Source organism: Coregonus lavaretus, assembly GCF_964263955.1.
Source record: "Coregonus lavaretus genome assembly, chromosome: 5".
NCBI lineage: Eukaryota > Metazoa > Chordata > Actinopteri > Salmoniformes > Salmonidae > Coregonus > Coregonus lavaretus.
The window spans coordinates 73,842,573-73,862,677 of NC_139992.1; the positions used below are offsets into that span (position 1 = coordinate 73,842,573).

The 20,105-nt window shown below is 44.1% G+C and overlaps 1 protein-coding gene across 1 annotated transcript in view; it reads right to left on the reverse strand.

Moving 5' to 3' along the window:
• The window catches only part of ccdc80 (coiled-coil domain containing 80), a 26,503-nt gene extending 7,729 nt beyond the window's left edge, over nucleotides 1-18,774 (reverse strand). The window contains exons 1-7 of the mRNA XM_084162086.1: nucleotides 17,328-18,774; nucleotides 16,165-16,922; nucleotides 15,479-15,841; nucleotides 15,132-15,288; nucleotides 8,251-8,387; nucleotides 6,020-6,171; nucleotides 5,474-5,577 (exon numbers count right to left, since the gene is read on the reverse strand). Coding sequence (XP_084018212.1) covers nucleotides 5,474-5,577; nucleotides 6,020-6,171; nucleotides 8,251-8,387; nucleotides 15,132-15,288; nucleotides 15,479-15,841; nucleotides 16,165-16,922; nucleotides 17,328-18,030 — 2,374 coding nt within the window. The 5' untranslated portion in view covers nucleotides 18,031-18,774. The remainder of the gene's footprint in view (nucleotides 1-5,473; nucleotides 5,578-6,019; nucleotides 6,172-8,250; nucleotides 8,388-15,131; nucleotides 15,289-15,478; nucleotides 15,842-16,164; nucleotides 16,923-17,327) is intronic.
• Between the last annotated feature and the right edge of the window lie 1,331 nt (nucleotides 18,775-20,105).

A 20,105-nucleotide genomic window follows, 5' to 3' on the forward strand; every position in this document is an offset into this window, starting at 1 on the left:
ATATTAATCTCTAAATGTATTTATTCAATATGTGGATGCGGTCGTTCCTGATCAGAACCATCCGTGAGTTAGCTGTGATAATAGAGAGGCAATGTGAAGGACTTGAGTCCTGCTGAGCCAGACAGCTGGTTCCTCTGAAGACAGAAAATGCACAGTAACCACATGAAAACGCTGATCTCTACAAGGTGAGAGCCAAGAGCTGAATATCGCATTAAGAACCCAAAGCAGAGTAGGCAGCTAGGAGAAGGCTTTGTTTAACAGAGAGAGGCCAGGTTTGAACACACACACACACACACACTCGTGTGTGCGCACCAGTGGAGGCTCCTCAGAGGAGGAAGGGGAGGACCATCCTCCTCAGTGAAATTTCATTAAAATAAAAATAGTGAAACACTAAAAAATGTTATCCTTTTTAAATAAAACTATACTAAATATATTAATATGTCACCAAATAATTGACTAAAACACAATGTTTTGCAATGAAGATCTATAGTAACTTCAACATCACTCTCTGGGGTAGCACCATGGTGTAGCCGGAGGACAGCTAGCTTCTGTCCTCCTCTGGGTACAATGACTTCAATACAAAACCTAGGAGGCTCGTAGGCCTCACCCCCTTCCATAGACCTACATGGTAATTATGACCACTTCTGGAGGATGTCCTCCAACCAATCAAAGCTTTTTCAGTATGAACTGACATGTTGTCCATCCAATCATAGGATTAGGATCAGAGAATGAACCTAGTGTGTTGTATTGGGGTTGTGCCGCAGAGCATTATGGGAGAATTCAATGTGTTCAGAAGCTTGGTGACATTATTGGATAGAGATTGAAAAGTGATAGTTGAGCATTTTTTTGATATTATTCCATTCAAATTAGTTTCTTCAAATTACAGGAGATGGAGGAGGTAGATTATAAATTGGTTTTATAACTTAATTTTTGTGTCCAGTTAGTGCAATTTATTTCAATTTGCCTTGCTAACTTCATTAGCAAGTAGCATTAGCTAGCTCTACCAGCTTGAGTGTGCAACTTTCGCCGCCAACGCAAACAGCAAATGTTGTTTACTTTTTGTTGAAGAACCCCTTTCATTCTCCGGGGTACACGGAAAAGGTGAGAATTAAAAACGAGGGTCGACCTCTACCTGAGATCAGTTTCATGAAGAAGGATGAAAAGGTGAGGGCGTTCAATAACAATTGGTATCAAAAGTATAGCTGGTTAACAGGGAGCCTTTTATCAAGCCGCATGTATTGCTGGCCTTGCCTGCTTTTTGGAAAGTCTGAGCCTTGGGCGAAAGAGGGGTACAGTGACCTGAAGAACATCGATCGTTCAGTTAAAACGGCAAAACAAAAGCAGGGAGCATATACATTCCCACATCAGATTGAAGCTTTAATGACGAAGGTCTGCGTATTCAAACTGCGCAACACAACGAGAAAGTAAGAAGAAACAGGGATGTTCTCAAGTGGCTTATCAACACCACTGTGTTTTTGTGCATGCAAGAATTGGCTTTTAGAGGACACGGCGAGAGGGAAAGTTCCACTAACAAGTGCAACTACAAGGAACTTGCAGCGGTAATTGCACGTTATGATACTTTACTTGCTGAACATATGGAACTTTGTACTGTCTTTTCTGGGATGTCGAAATCAATTCAGAATGATTTGATAGCTTCCATCGCATCATCCATTAAAAGTTAGATTAAAGAGAAAGGTTAACGCAGCGCATTTTTTCGTGCACGCTCAAGTAGGCTTTCCACTTTCCTTCTGTATTTATTTAGCAAAGATGATAGATAACACAATCACTCCGGACAGACACAAGCAAAAACTAATTACATACATGTTGCAGCAGCCTAGGCTACACCTTAACATTAGAGATCAGACCAGGGGCGGTGTGTTCATTAGGGCGATATGGGCGACGCACTGCCAAACGGGAAAAGGAAGGGATTTTTTTTTCTAATCAATTATATCACGGCAACAGTAGTTATCAGTGTTCTAATCTAGACGTCTGATCTGCCACTAAATGTCCAATCAGGCTAAAGTCGTGCTTCAAATGGCCCCGCCCCTTTTGGGGTGATTTCAGTCAGGTTGAAAATCGCCCAGGAGTCTCTCATAGACTCTCATGTAAAATCTTTTTTTTTTCAAATATCAGAGCTTTCAATACAATCTCTATAGGTTCCGGGAGGGCTTGCACTTATGCGCTTTCGTCATACGTAACATAAGTAACCATGAACATAACTAAGAAAAGAGCGGGTAGCAGCGTCAATCAATTCACGTACTACTGTCAAGATGGCTAGCTTTGCGAGGCAAAGATGAAACTGAGGGCTCCACCAACCCTGGTATTTTTCTTGGACTTGTCAACTTTGTGGCACAATTAGATGAGGTGTTTGATGACCATCTTAAAAATGCTAAAGTTTTCAAGGGCACATCAAAGACCATTCAAAACGAGCTACTGGAGTGTATGCTAGCGGTCATGAGGGAACATATTGTGGAGGAGGTGAAGTCGGCAAACTTCGTAGCTATCCAAGCTGACGAGACCACGGACGTTTCTACACAGACACAGCTGGTGCTTGTGCTGAGGTACATAGATAGCAACCACAAAGTGCAGGAGCGCTTTTTTGAGTTCCTTCCCATCTCGGAATCAACCTCAGTCTCAATCGCCAGTGTGCTTTTGGAGAGACTGAACGGTCTTTTTGCCGACGACGAGAAAGTCAAACTCATTGCGCAAGCTTACGATGGAGCCAGTGTGATGAGGGGAGAGAAGGCTGGTGTGCAGCAAAAGGTGCGTGAGCATTTCAAGAATGCCCATTACGTGCATTGCTATGCGCATCAGCTGAATTTGATCATGCAGCAAGCTAGAACAGTTTCAGTACAAGTAATGTAGCCTCTCTCTCTCTTTGTCCCTCCCTGTCTGTCTCTTTAACACACACACGCCCAAATCAGTTCACAGTTGATGTTGTTTAAAATAGTTATTTTTCATTTTTTTTAAAGTAAAAAAATAAATAAAATCTGTTCATGTTCATTTTTACAAATCTATACAATTGGCCAGAATATGGTTGTTCATATTTACAAATCTATACAATTGGCCAGAATATGGTTGTTCATTTTTACAAAGCCATACAGATAGCTGTGTTTACCTTTTCTATAAATTATTTTCAAATTCTGTTTTCAGGCAAAATGTCTATCACTGTTCATTTTCACAAATCTATACAAGAGGGCAGAATATGGAAGTCTATAAACATTTCTTATTACCAATAACTTGCATCAATGTTGTCAGTAGCCTCTATCAAAAGCTCCTGCTTGCTTGTTGTGAATTATGCTCAGGTGCACATATTTCCAATTCAACCATGAGGCCTTTTTGAAGCAAGTAATGTGTATATCAGTATTGACTTATATGCTGCCCCTGTCTTCATGTTGTTGCTGGACATATCTTTTTTTAAATGTGTGTAGGTCACCTAAATCATCAGAAAAATTGCCCCCCCTGAGAATTTTTTCAGGAGCCGCCACTGGATCAGACATGCTGTATGGGATGAAAACGAGACAATTTTTCAGTCTGATCAATTGTAGGCTACTAATAAGAGCAGATGCATACAGCCTATGTGCGCTGTCCATTTGGTCAGGGTAACTAATTGGTAATGTTAGGTATTTATAGTCCATTGGTGTGTCAGGAGAACATGTGAATGTGATCAAATTTGGTTTATATTCAAAATTGGGCTGGCTAGGCGTCCTATACGTTTTCAATCCAAATGTATTAACTGGAATTAATCAATCAACATAATAGTAATGACAGACCTGAGTTAATTTTTTATAAGGCCTACAGTTGCATAGGCCTGCATGATGCAAACATGCATAAAGCAAGCTCACAGGGCTGCCAAATGTATGCACTCACTGGATGTAAGTCGCTCTGGATAAGAGCGTCTGCTAAATGACAAAAATTTAAATGTCTATATTTTGTTGTCTCTGTGTCCGGGTAGAGGAAATCCCCTCCCTAATCTAGTCTAAATACATTTAATATGAACAAGTATAAGGTTGCTGGAGTTTGACTGGGTTTTCATCCCCCCCCCCCCCCCCCCCACCTCCCCCCAGGGCCAGGAGTTTTTTTCAGTTTTTTTAAAACCATGTGACCTGATTAGGAAAAACTGGTCCCATCATAGCCCTTATAAAACCTTTTTACAACTGATTAATCACTGTCATACCTTATAGGGTCCAGAGTTTTCCTGGTTAGGTTAACAGATAAGGAAAAACTCAGGGCCCCAGGGGGTAAAGATTGCCCCCCCACTCTGGGACCTATGGTGCCACCAGTCTGCTTGTAGTTGTCAGTTATTGTCAGGTATGTGGATGATCAGGACTTTATTCAGGAACGTTTCTTGAGCTACTTTGATGTGTGAAGTGGGCGAGATGCGCAGTCTGTGTTTAACTTCATGGAGAAACTTGTTGTTCAACCTACGATGGCGCAGCTGTAATGGAATGTATCTGCTATTTGTATTTACAGCTAGGCCTAAGTCCCCTCCTGTTCCCTGATTAAGAGGTGAAGACAGCTCCACTCCACTACCATTGTCAACTCTCTCCTGACATGAACTGAAGCCACGTCTCATGTGCCCGCTCTTCCACTGGCACATTGAATGTTTCCTCTCCAAGCACTGTGAGTACCCCTATCAATTTTCTCTCATTACTGTATGTAGAGTCAATCACACACACAAGCACAATCCCATTATTACACGTCAACGATTTTGCTCCTTGCTTAGACGAACTCATTCTTAGCTCTTTTGTCTGTGTTGTGTTATTGTTTTTTGTCTTCCCAGTCAAATCCTGTCCTGCACTGAAGTCAAGCCTCTGAACACCTCAACTAATGCCTCATTCCCTCATTCAATCACTGCTGTGATCCCTTCCCAACACTGTGTAAGTAGCCCTCTCATTCCCATTCCCCATAATATTGTACTATAAATGTCTTTATTAAATGCTTTAGGTTAAAATAATTACTCTTTGACGATTTTTGAAACACACTTTGACGTCTCATAGCCACCAGAAACAGAGAAGGGGAACACAGTCTTTGGTCTGGGTATACTGTTGAGCTAAGCAGGGGATCAGATCAGGAATGGTAGAGGAGGATGATGTTACGCTTTGATTATCATCCACCCTTTTCTAAGGGGTGTGCGTGTGTGCGTGTCTCTGTCCCTGAATGCGTATGAACATGTCTGCGAGAAACAATTATCATGGTCCTTCTCAATCTCAGCGACTGCCAACACTTTTATTATGACTACTAAAGTATATGCGTTTACCTATCAATCTAAAATGCAACAAATGGATAGAGAGCCTAATGTTCTTCCGTATGAGATCAGGTCTGAATGGAGGCTGAATGGAGGGGGTGGGTGGGTGGGTGGGTGTGTGTGTGTGTAACAACCCCTAGGCACTAGATTAGGCACTTCCTGTAGATGGGATAAATATTGTTTAAGGAATATGATAATAACTTAACAATTCCGTCTTATACTCACCCAGGTTGCAGGCTTGGCTGGTCAGGGCGTAGAGCTGCTGCTGATAGGCCCATTCCTCATCGTTGGGGGCGGAGATTACAAACAGGCGACGCCTCCAACGGAACCTGAGAACCCAAAGACGGAAGTAGGATGAAAGATGTAGGAAGATTAATACACTTTCTGTCCAAAATCCAGACCCTTTGCTCACTGTCATCAGACTGGAATTGAGTCTCTATGGCAACAAACCACAGTCAATCTGTTGAAGACAGAAATATAGGACCATAGTCAATCAATCCAAGACAATGGTGTTAGCGTAGAGTTCTAGAAGTACAAGCTCGCGCACACTGTCCACCATCAGAGCCAAGTTTAGCTCATAAAGAACAGTTGAATTTGTGGTCCAGGTGATATAGTGTGAATATTCATGTTGACTATAAATTCTGACCACAGCCTCCTCAACCAGACCCCTGCCTGGTTTGAGACAATATTCCCACTGGCTATGGAGCCAATGACTGTTTAAAATTCCAGCCACTGCCACAGCCATCAGCAAGAGCCACGCACACACACTACCTCGAGAGGAAGTTCTCCAGTGATCTGGGTTTGTCCTCCTTCTTGCAGACCACTCCGTCTCTCTTCTGCTGTTCCATCTCTCTGATGCGAGTTGAGAAGGTGTCGATGTAATCAAACACAGCCTTCATGGCGATGGGGACCTCGTAGGATTGCTGTTAGAGGGAGAAACACACATCATCAAGACAGAAAAAAGACAGTGAACCAAAAAGATAAGCATTGGAGTATTTGAGTGTACAACAACTATTCAATTCTTCAAGTGGTCAGGAGAAAAACGTTACAATGCTATTCCTTTGTGATACCCATCCCAGTATTCCTAGAAAATCCTGTATTCCTGAAAAATCGGTATGCAAATGAAATAAGACACTGAGCCATGTGTTCGAAGAGACTCAGACTCAAGTGTTGTGAGTGTTATATCTAATTCTAGTAGGGTTAACACCAGTGGGATTGAAATTGACACCACCTGCGGTGAATAAATGAAGTGTTAACCAGGTGATGGTGGTACTCGACTGTTGAGTTAATTTCCGTGAACTCAGAGTGAAAAAGACATGGGAGGGGCTACATTATCATATTTCCCAGCATGCTTTGTTGCTGGTTGCTTTTTGGAATAGTTTTAATATCTATGTTTCTGCATGCACAATGATTGATTAATTGATCTTATACTACACAAATGTTTCTATACTAATCCAATCTGTAAGTGGTTGGATTTATTTAACCCGTTATTGAGATGGTTTAGGTAGTCTCATTTATCAACCTTTCCTAACATGGCAGTCATTCTAACTGCAGATTGCAGGTGATTAAAAGTTAAAATTCTTCAATATCCTATGGCTGGATTTGAATAGAAATTATGTAACACTTTGGAAGCCAGCATAATATGACTTGTTGATGTGGCCAGCAAACCAGGAGTTTCAGACAACTGTGTTAGGGTAAAACTAGGCTGTTGAAGTATGGTATTGTCAAAAAAAGTAATTTATTGTGATAAATAATTATATTTTGATAATAAAATATTCATTTAGGCACTCACAGAACGCTACGGGACTAAAGCCATCGAATGCAACAATCATGTCTCTGTCACTAACAAACACAGTCATGGGTGGTACAGGTACCTCTAAAATTAACTTGAGTTGCATCAAATAAATATGCACCCAAAAACGAGTTACTGTAACACCACAAGTGTTAATTCCCTAACACTGAGGAAGTGTAACAGCATCAGCCTTAATAAAGTGTTAATTTAAGTCGGAATTTGCAACACCCACAGTGTTAGGAGACCCAACACTCTTGGGGTGTTAGTTTATCAACACTTTGAAAAGTGTTAGTTTAACACTAATTCAGTGGGACACATATACACACGTGTATATGTGACCCACTGCATGGTGCTTGCAACGCCAGGGTTGTGGGTTCGATTCCCACGGGGGGCCAGTATGAAAAAATGTATGCACTAACTGTAAGTCGCTCTGGATAAGAGCGTCTGCTAAATGACTAAAAAGTAAGAATGTGTTACATTTAACACTGTGGGTGTTAGAATTTGCTCGGTTTAGAATGTGATATTTCCCAATGCAGCATATTTTTTAGGAATCGCAGTGATCCCAGCATGAAAATATTATTTTATAGGGCACAGTTTATGAAAATACACACTCACAAAAGCACAGGCACGCACACACGCAGGCATAAACACATGCACATAAACTTTCTAATGGATCAGGTGAGGGTCTGCTGCCATGGCTACAGTCTCCCTCAATGTTTTTCACATTCTCTCTCTCTCTTACCCACACCATGTGCCCTGTAATGTTAATAGAATTTCCTGTCTGTACTGAAAGCATTAGAAGGTTGCTTGCACACTGGCGTCTTTGTTTAATCCGTCTGAAAACAGCCTGGTGATTTACACACACACACACACACAGATACACACACACACAAACACAGCTGTTGGGTGGACGTCATGTTGTGTGAATTAAACCAGTGTTTAATGACGGGAGGATGTTTACAGTATGGTGAAGGCAGGTCAGCCATCATGAGTCTGGGTCTAATGGGCCAAACAGAGAGGTTAGGTGTATGTGCTCCATTTAGCTCACTTGGCAAGATGGTTGGGTCAAGTAGTAGACTTTAGTTCTAAATGGAATAGTCCAAAAAGTGCGGACTCTGGTGTGCCAGATTAGCTAAATAATACACACCTAGTGAGAATTTCAGAGAGACAGAGAAAAAGGGAGAGAGAGAGAGAGAGAGACGAAACCCACCTTGGCTCTCATGTCAGTGTCAGTGAGAACCATGTAGAAGTCGTTAAATGTCATATAGAACTCCTTCCTTAGCTCTGTGATCAGATCCTGGTTCACCAGGTCCTCCTGACGAAGACCCGTCATAGGCTTGTCGTTCTCTGGGAGGTGGAGAGAAAGAGAGGGGAGGAAGGGGAAAGAGAGAGGTGGGAAGGAAGAGAGAGGGGTGAAGGAATAGAGAGAGAGAATTGAGAAAGAGACAACCATTTACAATTTAGTTTAGTTTAGTACAATTTAACAGACTCTTATCCAGAGCAACTTACAATAATGAGTGGATTTTCAGATAAGGAAGCTGAAACAACCACATAGTACAACCAGAGCCATGGGGAAACAGGGATTGGACATCCCACTTCCTACCAGAGGCTGGATGGGTTGACACATGACTGACCAGAAGGTGTGTTTCCCTCATAATATTTGGAAAGGTGGAGTCATGGCCTTATTAGCTATTATTGGTTACACCTATCCCTGTCTTTTCAGCTCTGCAAACATAGAGGTAAGGTAAGGAGGGGACTACTAGGGGAAGGGACTAGGGGTTGATTTTGGATGAGCATCTCTGAGGTAAAATAACCTCCAGGCAGAGATCTAACACCCAAAAGGAGGGCAATGGTGTGTTTACTCTAGGCTTACGCACACACACACACTGAGGCCCTCTCTATTACAAAACATTGGCAATATTCTGTCTCAAACGGAGTGAGGCGGAAGAAGCCAATCTAGATTGTTTGTTTTATTTTTATTTCCTTCAAATCTTCAGAATGTCTTGCTCCCTTTCAACATGGTTATTCCTTCTAAAAAAAAAAAAAAATCTACCATATTTTTCTCCTCATTCCTGAATGTTTGTTGAGGCAGTCCTGTTTGCATCTCTGACTACATTCCAGATCTCTCTCTGTTTTCTTTTGTTTTGACTGGAATCCCACCCAAAAGACCACAGCTCTCTTCAACATGAGGGAATGACGGAGGCCATTTGTTGACTTACTGTATGTTTTGACTGGAAACCCATCAGTCTCCACACCAAGGAGGTTTTTTAAAACGAATGTTTCCTGATTTTATAGAGATGATAGGGACTCCAAATGTCTGAAATACAGTATGTTACTGCTTTATAATATAAACAGAACTGGTAACCCTTTGAAAGCATACAGCATTATATTTGAAGATGTTTTCAATCTACATCTATCCCCCTTTCTACAGAAAACAAATGGTGTCTTCCTATGGATTACATATACTGTATCTAGCTCCATGGTTTCTAAGGCAAAGCGGTGATCCATCTATCTATCCTGAACAGGAATATACTCAGGCAGGGAGATGGCTTGATCACATGGCTAAGAGGAGCTACCCAAGCTAGCACATTTGGTTCCTTGGAAGTTGTGGGAACGTACGTTTTTGTTTTCCCATTGGTACTGGGAATGAAGCCATAAGTTTCCTGACTTTTTAGGATGCAGGGAGGTTCTGAGAACATTTCACTATGGTTCCCTGAACGTTTTCTTGGGAAGTTTTCTTACCGTTCTGAGGACGAAAATTATAGGTTATTTGAAGGTAATTCAAATGATGTTCTGAGAACATGTTTCAATAAGACTTTTAATAACACTCCTAGCTTAGGTTAACTGTTTTGAACTCCAAGCACAGATAGGACACATGGAAATGCATTAATCAGGCAAACACATTTCTATTTTATTGAGGCAAAGCATCAGTGAGATTCAAACCTATGATCTTCTGTTCTCTGTCTATGGAAATAGTCCACTGCGCCACCAGGATGGAGCTAGCATGCCGTGTTTCTTTAACTCATACAAAGCTGTTAATTTTTGTCTATTCAAACGGATCCAATTTCAAAGGAAAGAAGCACTCATTAAGATCAGCTGTGGACAATTAGTGGGCACGGCCAACAAACCTGGACACACTTAACAAGATACATCGAGGATAGAGAACTATAAAGCAGGACCTCAAGAGATGAGACAGACAGAGACACATGCAATCACACACACAGCGAGGTAGTCTGAATCTACTCCAATGTAATAAAATAACCAATGTATTTTTCTAGTTTATTTTTATTTTTTATCGTACTTTATTTGAATAAAATGGCAAATAAAATATTTATTCTTTATTCGTTACTATTTATTATTTACTTTATAGACTGGTTAGCTGAGAACTTCACGAAAACGAAGCACAAGCTTCAATGGGGGAGAAGGCCATGTGTTGGTCCTCTGTAGCTCAATTGGTAGAGCATGGTGCTTGTAATGCCAGGGTAGTGGGTTCAATCCCTGGGACCACCCATACGTAAAAATGTATGCACGCATGACTGTAAGTCGCTTTGGATAAAAGCGTCTGCTAAATGGCATATTATTATAGAGAGAGTTTTGTTGACACTTAGAACGGAATGTACAGGTATATGTTTTTAAATAACATTCTTAGAATGTTCTTTGAATGTTACTAATGTTTTCTTGTGGTTTTTATGGAAAGTTTTCTTAATGTTCTGAGAACATGACTTTAAATAGAACCATGAGGAAACCTGCATAAAAAAGTTATGCTGAAGTACTGAAATTCACACAGAAGAATGTTGTTTCCTAACATTCTTTAAACAATTTGAGAACATTACTTTAAATAGAACCATGATGAAACTTGTAGGAAACCTTATGCTGAAGTACTGAAATTCCCACCTAAGAAACGTTATGTGCTAGCTGAGTATCCTGCACCATTCCCAGAACATTGTGGCAAGGTTGTATGCAAAATAACTATAGGATAACCACTCTAAGAAACATATGGTTCTTAGAACATTATGTGCTAGCTGGGGCTGTAGCTACCACTTACACAGCCCACAGTTATAGCCCTTAATCACAGCACCCTGTACACAAACACACACACACAAACTGACCAATGCTTCAAAGTCTGCATTACACTCAAAGGTAAGGATGATGTCATCCAACACGGGAACCTTTTTCCAGCATACAGCTGTGAAAGGACCATTTATACACGCAAGCACACACACGCACACACGAACACACACACACATTAACCCTTGGAGCGATGCTCGGAACATAAGACTAACTACCGTCTGGTTCGTAACGTGGGTGGGGTGTGACATCACCTCAAAACTCTTTCTGGCATTCTGTCTGTGGAACCCTGTCATTGTGTAGAATCAGAGCGACTAATAAAGTTTTATACAGTAGGGCTGACATTAGCACATCCTAACTACAGGCTGGAGGTTAGGATTCAAATCTCCATAAAACTCTACAAATATTGTCGCTCGCCAAGCCCAATTTACAACACAAATCTCATAACACGCATTTGTAATCTTGAGCCATCTGAATAAGTAGCTTCGAAGAAAATCAACAAAAGGGAGTCTCTAATTCCTCTTGAAGATAAGCCATGTGAGCTAACCCAAGACACATGAGTGTGTGGTGAGCTGTGTGTTTGTGTGTGTGTGTGTGTGAGAGAGAGAGGTGACCTAACTCTCTCCAGTTTACACATTAGCTACAGAGGAAGCAGACTTTCGCCATTTCTACGATGATAAACTAGGAAGATATTCAGCCGGGATCACCCCCCACCATACACACACACACTGGCGGACTAACCATCAGGCAGAAGAGGCAATTGCCTCAGGCCTCACATTATCAAGGGGCCTCATGAGCTGGGCGTAAAAAAATATATAAAATATTACAATTATTTCTCTGCTTGAGGCCCCCCCACGCTTCGCTCGAGGCATAATACATAAATAAATCCACATCAAAATCTGTATGTTTACGTTAGAGATATGCATGGGCTGCGTCTTAATCCACCGCATCCCCCGGTGTCGGCCTTCCGCATCCCCCGGTGTCGGCCTTCCGCATCGGCGGTGGAAGGTGGCAAACCTACAGCGGTGTTTCTCAGACCAGGAGACATCTCGAAAATCGGTCTTCTCATGAAAACGTCTGTAGCGTCCGAACGGTTTGGCCTATAAATGAATATGACCCCTCTATGGAAAGACTCTCACGAACACAAAGCCCCTCTTCCGATCCGTGTGGGCACATGCGCAAAGCACTCGTGGCAAAGCAGTTTAAGCACCTCCTTCACGTTTTCCGTTTTTTGAACACAACCCCGTTCAGACAAAACACCAGCTGAGCTCTAGAGAAGGGCAGTAAGTTAGCTTTTATGTTTTGTAAACCTTGCTAACCTTCATCTGTGAGGACCTGCCTTCTCGGTCTTTGGCACTGTGTCCCCAACTCCCCATATTTATTGGCAGTGTTAAATCAAATAAATTCAAATTGTATTTGTCATATACACGTGTTTAGCAGATGTTATAGCGGGTGTAGCGAAATGCTTGTGCTTCTAGCTCCGACAGTGCAGTAATATCTAACAAGTAATATCTAACAATTTCACAACATATACCCAATGCACACAAAACTAGTAAGGAATGGGATTTAAGAATATATACATATATGGACAAGCAATGACAGAGCGGCATGGACTAAGATACAGTAGAATATTATAGAATAGAATGCATTATACACATATGAGTAGTGACTAAATGACTAAAATGTAGTGCAAGATATGTAAACATTATTAAAGTGACTAGTGTTCCATTTGTTAAAGTGGCCAGTAATTTCAATAGGCAGCAGCAGCCTCTAATGTGCTAGTGATGGCTATTTAACAGTCTGATGGCCTTGAGATAGAAGCTGTTTTTCATTCTCTAGGTCCCAGCTTTGATGCACCTGTACTGACCTCGCATTCTGGATGATAGCGGGGTGAACAGGCAGTGGCTCGGGTGGTTGATGTCCTTGATGATCTTTTTGGCCTTCCTGTGACATCGGGTGCTGTATGTGTCTTGGAGGGCGGGTAGTTTGCCCCCGGTAATGCGTTGTGCAGACTGCACCACCCTCTGGAGAGTCCTGTGGTTGTGGGCGGTGCAGTTGCCGTACCAGGTGGTGATACAGCCCGACAGGATGCTCTCAATTGTGCATCTGTAAAAGTTTGTGAGGGTTTTATGTGCCAAGCCGAATTTTTTCAGCCTCCTGAGGTTGAAGAGGCTCTGTTGCGCCCTCTTCACCACACTGTCTGCGTGGGTGGACCATTTCAGTTTGTCGGTGATGTGTACGCCAAGGAACTTGAAGCTTTCCACCTTCTCCACTGCGGTCCTGTCGATGTGGATAGGGGGGTGCACCCTCTGCTGTTTCCTGAAGTCCACGATCATCTCCTTTGTTTTGTTGATATTGAGTGAGAGGTTATTTTCCTGGCACCACACTCCCAGAGCCCTCACCTCCTCCCTGTAGGCGGTCTCGTCATTGTTGGTAATCAAGCCTACTACTGTTGTGTTGTCTGCAAACTTGATGATTGAGTTGGAGGCGTGCTTGGCCACGCAGTCATGGGTTAACAGGGAGTACAGGAGGGGGCTGTACTCACCAGGAAGTCCAGGAGCCAGTTGCACAGGGCGAGGTTCAGACCCAGGGCCTCGAGCTTAATGATGAGCTTGGAGGGTACTATGGTGTTGAATACTGAGCTATAGTCAATGAACAGCATTCTTACTTGTCCAGATGGGATAGGGCAGTGTGCAGTGTGATGGTGATTGCATCGTCTGTGGATCTATTGGGGCGGTAAGCAAATTGAAGTGGGTCTAGGGTGACAGGTAAGGTAGAGGTGATATGGTCCTCAACTAGTCTCTCAAAGCACTTCATGATGACAGAGGTGAGTGCTACAGGGCGATAGTCATTTAGTTCAGTTACCTTTGCTTTCTTGGGTATAGGAACAATGGTGGCCATCTTGAAGCATGTGGGAACAGCAGACTGGGAAAGGGAGAGATTGAATATGTCCATAAACACACCAGCCAGCTGGTCTGCGCATGCTCTGAGGACGCGGCTAGGGATGCCGTCTGGGCCGGCAACCTTGCGGGGGTTAACATGCTTAAATGTCTTAATCACATCGGCCATGGAGAAGGAGAGGCCACTGCCCTTGGTAGTGGGCCTCGTCAGTGGCACTGTGTTATCCTCAAAGCGGGCGAAGAAGGTGTTTAGCTTGTTTGGAAGCGAGACGTCGGTGTCGGCGACGTGGCTGGTTTTCTTTTTGTAGTCCGTGATTGTCTGTAGACCCTGCCACATACGTCTCGTGTCTGAGCCGTTGAATTGTCACTACTGAATGTCACCATCCTCACGGTAATCTGTGTGTTATAGTGAAAGCCTTTGTGCACCATTAACTTTCATGTCTGGCTTTGGCACTGTCACCACATTGTGTCTCACCAATGTGTGTCTTTGGCAATGGTAGTGTCATCATATTCACAGTGTTCACAGTGTTATTGTTTGAGCCTCTCTTATTGTTTGCTGCAGACTCACTCCAGACACCTGCTAGCCTTCTGTTCTATCAGAGGAGTTTAGGACAGCAGGGGTAAAATCAGGACAGGACAGTAACAGCAATACAGGACACCTACTGTACCTTAAGGGCTCTGTTCAATCCGTATCGCTGAAGTTCAGTGCTATAGCGCGATTGAAATCTAAAGGCAATGTTCCCGCCTTCTCGGACACTGCATTTACGGTAAACGATCCATATGTAGGCTGAATCAGAAATTACCTTTTAATTTCAAGTGTGCTATAGCTGATATGGACTGAATCGAGCCCTAACTCATTTGTGCGAGGACTTGTATGTACATGAGAAATCTATGTGGCCTTGACTGACCCAGTGGAGCCCGTTCCCAACCCATCCTTTGGGAAATCCTGTGACAGTGTATATACCCTGCTGGTAGTGTTAACCCTGTTCTGTCCTGTACAGGCTACGTGTAGTAATAATAATAATAATAATAATAATACATTATATTTATATAGAGCTTTTCAAGGACCCAAAGTCACTTAACCTTTTCCTGTAATAGTGTGTTAGTAGAGATATGTACATACCCAGCTGGTAGTGGTCTATCTTCATTGTGGAGTTGGTGAGAGAGCCAAAGATGGTGATGATGGAGACTTTCCTGATGGCCATCTCACACACCGTCTCCAGGTACTCATCCCTCTGCTGCACATACATAGTGCTCTCCTCACTGGGGGCCGTTATGATCTGGAGACACACACACAGAGAGAGACTGGGTTAGACTGGGTTACACACACACACTCACACACACTGCTGTGGAGATTGTGTTTACATTAGACAGCGGGGAGGGAGAGGATGAGGTCTGTATAACACCCCCCGGCCTCGGTAACACTGCTATGATAAGAATCTAGACAGGCTGCAAAACACTGGTACTTACCACAAGTCGTCTCCTGTTCTCAAAGTAGTCCAGAAAGGAAGCCAGGGAACCCTTAGGAGGTGGAGGCTTCTTGGTGGGTTTGTGGTACTCCTCTTTCTTTTGATTCTTCGACACCTTCTTTCCGTTCTTCTTCCCGTTGTTTTTTCCCTCCTTCCCCACCTTCGCTCCTCTCCTCTCTGCCTTGTCCCTCTTGGTGGCCTTTTCCGGTTTGCCGTTCTTTTTCTTTTTCTTCTCAGTGTTGTCGTGTTTTCCCTTGCCCCTCTTGGCTGGGCTGACCTCTGTGTTGACCTCTGTCTGTGTCTCTGGGTTGCTGGCGGTGGGCCGGCTTGATTCATAATTCTCCTCATACTCATTATTCAACACCTGGAGAGAGGAGAGAAGAGAAGAGAAGAGAAGAGAAGAGAAGAGGAGAGGAGAAGAGAAGAGAAGAGAAGAGAAGAGAAGAGAAGAGAAGAGAAGAGAAGAGAAGAGAAGAGAAGAGAAGAGAAGAGAAGAGAAGAGAAGAGAAGAGAAGAGAAGAGAGGAGGGGAGGGGAGGAAAGAGAAAAGGAGAGAATAGGAGAGGAGAGGACTTTATTGAACACCAAAATCAAGCCTGATGCAACAGATTCAACAGAGAACAACATACAGCAACATTATGTCTAAACATCAATGTAATAAGTGAAATGTAATAAGTCAACTGCATACCTTCCCATTCTTCCTCTTGGTAGGTTTGCCCTTGGTGGGTTTGTGCTGGGTGGGTATCACTCCGGCCTGCTTACGGCCATTGTAATCCTTCCCCTCCTTGTCTGTTCGGTTGTCCCCAGACGTGGTGGTCTTGGGTGGGTACCTCACCCTGTCTCTCTCCTTGTCTCTGCGGTTATAGGCCTCAGGCGTGGTCCTAGTGGCAGGCAGCCAGTGAGGGGTGGTGTGGGCTTTTGTGGGTCTCTGGGTTCTGGTGGTAGTGGTGGTGGTCTGTCGTGTGATCATAGGACGTTTAGTTGTGGTTGTTGTAGTCCGTCTAGTCGTGGTCATTGTGGGCTTTGGTGTGGTTGTCGCTTTCGTTGTTGCCGTGGTGGCTTTTGTCGTGGTCGTTGTGGGTCTTGTTGTTATCGAAGTTGTCGTTGTGGTAGTTGTCGTTGGCCTCGTTGTCGTCGACCTCGTGGCAATGGTGGTGGTTGTCGTGGGTCTCCTCATTGGCTTCCTCGCCTGCGGCTTCCTCTCTGGGGGCGGGTCTACCTGTCCACCTGTTTCAACTTCCATCCCTGAGTCTCCGCCCCCCTCATCCACCTGGCCCTCTACTCCCGCCCCTTTACACTTCTGGACGAATCCCTTCTGTCGGATCTTCTCCAGCTTCCTCATTGGTGCCTGGTCGATGACCTCGTACATGGCCTCCAGCCTGACTGGATAGGGGTACCTCTCCTCCACTTGCAGGGTTTTCCTCAGGAGCACCATCCCGAACTTACCTGGACAGGACAGGGTGACAGATTTAATTTACTGAGTAAAGTAGACTAGCTAATATGGCTTTGGCCACAAGCAACATGCAGAAAGGAGACAAACTCACCAAGCATGCTGTAAGCATCCCAAACTTACCTGTAAAGACTCAGATTGATGTTATTGCCCTCACAAATTCATTTTCACTGCTTTGTCAGCATAAAACATGCAGCAAACATGCAAATAGCCAACATCACACCATGCACCCCCATAACCCCCATTCCTAACACCAAGCAGGTGTTGACAGATCTGAATGGGCTAGGACAGGTGCAACCAACATGGTGATGGTTCAATCTAGCCCCCCACAGGGATTCTCTCAGATCTGCTAACACTGAAGGAGTAGGGCTAAGGAATGTTTCCAGATGGGCCAAGCCTACCTTTCTCCAGTTTGAGGAAGGTCATGAGGCGGGGTATAAGCATTGTGTCCAAAGGTTCCTCCATCACCTTCCCCTCGCTGGTGATCCGCCTCACCTTCCCACCCATCTCCCCCTCCTGGTGGAATATCACGATCTGCTGCACGTGCCGCTCTGCCAGTTCACAGTACACGTCTGGCTTCAGCAGTGTCATCATCAGCCGGTAGTAACCATCTGAGTCGTGCGGGGCAGAAATCACCAGGACACGGTTTTTCCCCGCAAAGCTCGCCAGGAGGTTAGGTGAGCCTGCGCTGCTTGGCATGCGAGTCTGTCTGGCCCTCGCCCCGGGAGTGGCTTCATCCTGAAACATGCCAGACTGGAGGGGAGCCATCTGCCCAGCTACCCTCCTCCCTGCTGCCAGTGCTCCGCCTCTCCTGCCCTGTCCAGACCCAGTCCTGGCCTGAGGAACAGAGACCTGGTCTGCCTGCATGTCCTCCCCGCGCCTGGCGCTGAGCCCGGATGGCACGGAGGGGGAGCCGGGTCCTGGGCGGGTTCCTCCCACGCCGACGGTGCGGTCTCTGCCCGCTGCGCTGAGCTGCAGGCGCCCAGTATTGAGTCTGGTGCGTCCGCGCAAGGGCAACCGTATGAGGTGGGCCTGTTTGTCGGCGTGTCCTGCCCACGCTAGCAGACAGAGCAGGGACAGACCCAGGACAAACGCTCCCCGCATTATGGTAAACTGTTAGTTACAATAAACAACCCGAAAGAGAGAAGAATATCCAATAGTGGACATGGGACCTGTGTGCGTCTTTAGAGCATTTATTTTCAATAAATAAGAAATAAAGTCCAGCGCAGTAAAAAAGAGAATGCACGAGAGAGGCCAACAGTTTATTATTGTGTTTCAAAGCATGCCTTTACTTTTCGCAGTGGAACACCAGGCAAACCCAAACCCCACTTCACCAGCCTGCTATCAACCTGAGAACCGCATGAGAGACTCACCAGAGAGGTTCTAAAATATCCAAACCAGGCACCCATTGACGGAGTCAGCAATTCCTGAAAAACATTCCGAGTATTTAGAAACCGTTATTCCAAATTTCCAACTTCAGCAGTCCAAATCACAACACAAATTAGGAAAAGACGCTGACTTTGCCCCTTCTGGAAAAAAATTTCATACCATTTATAAACTCCAAGTGTACGCGGCATTTTAACATCCACAAGTTAACAGATATACAGCACTATCTCGAAAATAAATCCGTGTTATTTTATTCTCGAACCTGACCATTGTTTAAAAAGATAGTTAATTCCAACTATCAAAATAATCAAACTAAAAAGTAGAGAGTTTTACGCATAGCAAGCCTCCTCCGGATTCAAGAGGAAAACCTGCACAGAGTGGCTCTTCTGTATGGGAAATGCGTCTCCCTCTCCCTTCTCCCGATTCCCCAAACTAAACTACAGAAGCTATCCCAGTAATGTTGACACCTTTACCCTGCCCTGACTCCGACTCTCCTCGCTGGCCCAGTGGCGCTATACCAGCCTGGTCTCATAGACTAGACGTAACATAGTAAATGTAAATCTACGAGAAAATACGTTTCTATAATATGTTATGTTTGGTATGGTTACATAAGACATAAGGCAAACACGAAAGGAGGGTGGTTAGTCAGAGCATATAACATGAACATCTAACAATCTAAAGGTTGCGACGCCAGGACAGCGGAGTCACTCACCACCTTCCGGAGACATTTGAAACCCCACCTCTTTAAGGAATACCTGGGATAGGATAAAGTAATCCTTCTACCCCCCCTTACCCCACCCCACCCAAAATTTAAAAAAAACAAAAAATAAAAATAAAAAAAACATTGTAAAGTGGTTATCCCACTGGCTATAAGGTGAATTAACCAATTTGTAAGTCGCTCTGGATAAGAGCGTCTGCTAAATGACGTAAATGTAAATGTGTTTGAATCTCATCATGGACAACTTTAGCATTTTTGCTCATTAGCAACTTTTCAACTACTTACTACTTTTTAGCTACATTGAAACTACTTAGCATGTTAGCTAACCCTTCCCCTTACCTTAACCATTTAACCTAACTCCTAACCCCAACCCTAACCCCTAACCCCTAGCCTAGCTAACGTTAGCCACCTAGCTAACATTAGTCACAACAAATTGGAATTGTAACATATTGTAACGACCCGGTATTGTGTTCTGTGTTCGTGGGTGTGTTATCGTTCTCATGGGTGCTAGCATAGGTTAAATATGCCAGGACAGATGGAAAGGTTGGGGGGGTATGATGGGTAATCCCGTTGGGTTTTGGAATGCTTAAATAGGGGTTACGGTCTCATCTCTCTCTCTTCTGTTCGGGACCCTTAACTTGACATGTTATATTTGTGTACGTTTGAGGTTTAGCGGCGTGGGCTGTGGCCTGAACAATAGCCCATTCAGGAATAAACCTGTGTTCTGCCTGTACACCTGGTGCCCGTCTCTTTTTTACTTTATGACCCAGCTGGGTCATTACATTGGTGTCAGAAGGGCTTTCGAACGACGGGATAGATCGAGATTAGGCGAGTTAGCTGTTTCAGTATAGGCCGTGGTTAGCTTTAGCGTGACTCGCATCTACGGTCATGGGGCGAGGCGGAAAATTAAGGAAGAGTCGGACAAAGTGTCCGTTGTGGGCTCGGGTGTACCCGGTCGGGAGGGTCAGGCGACGACGGCTGTAGAAGAGCTGGAGAGCCACATGGCGGAAGTTAAATTGTCAGTCAGCAAGATGGCAGAACGGGCGGGTTTTCCTTCAAACCGCTCGACCAGAAC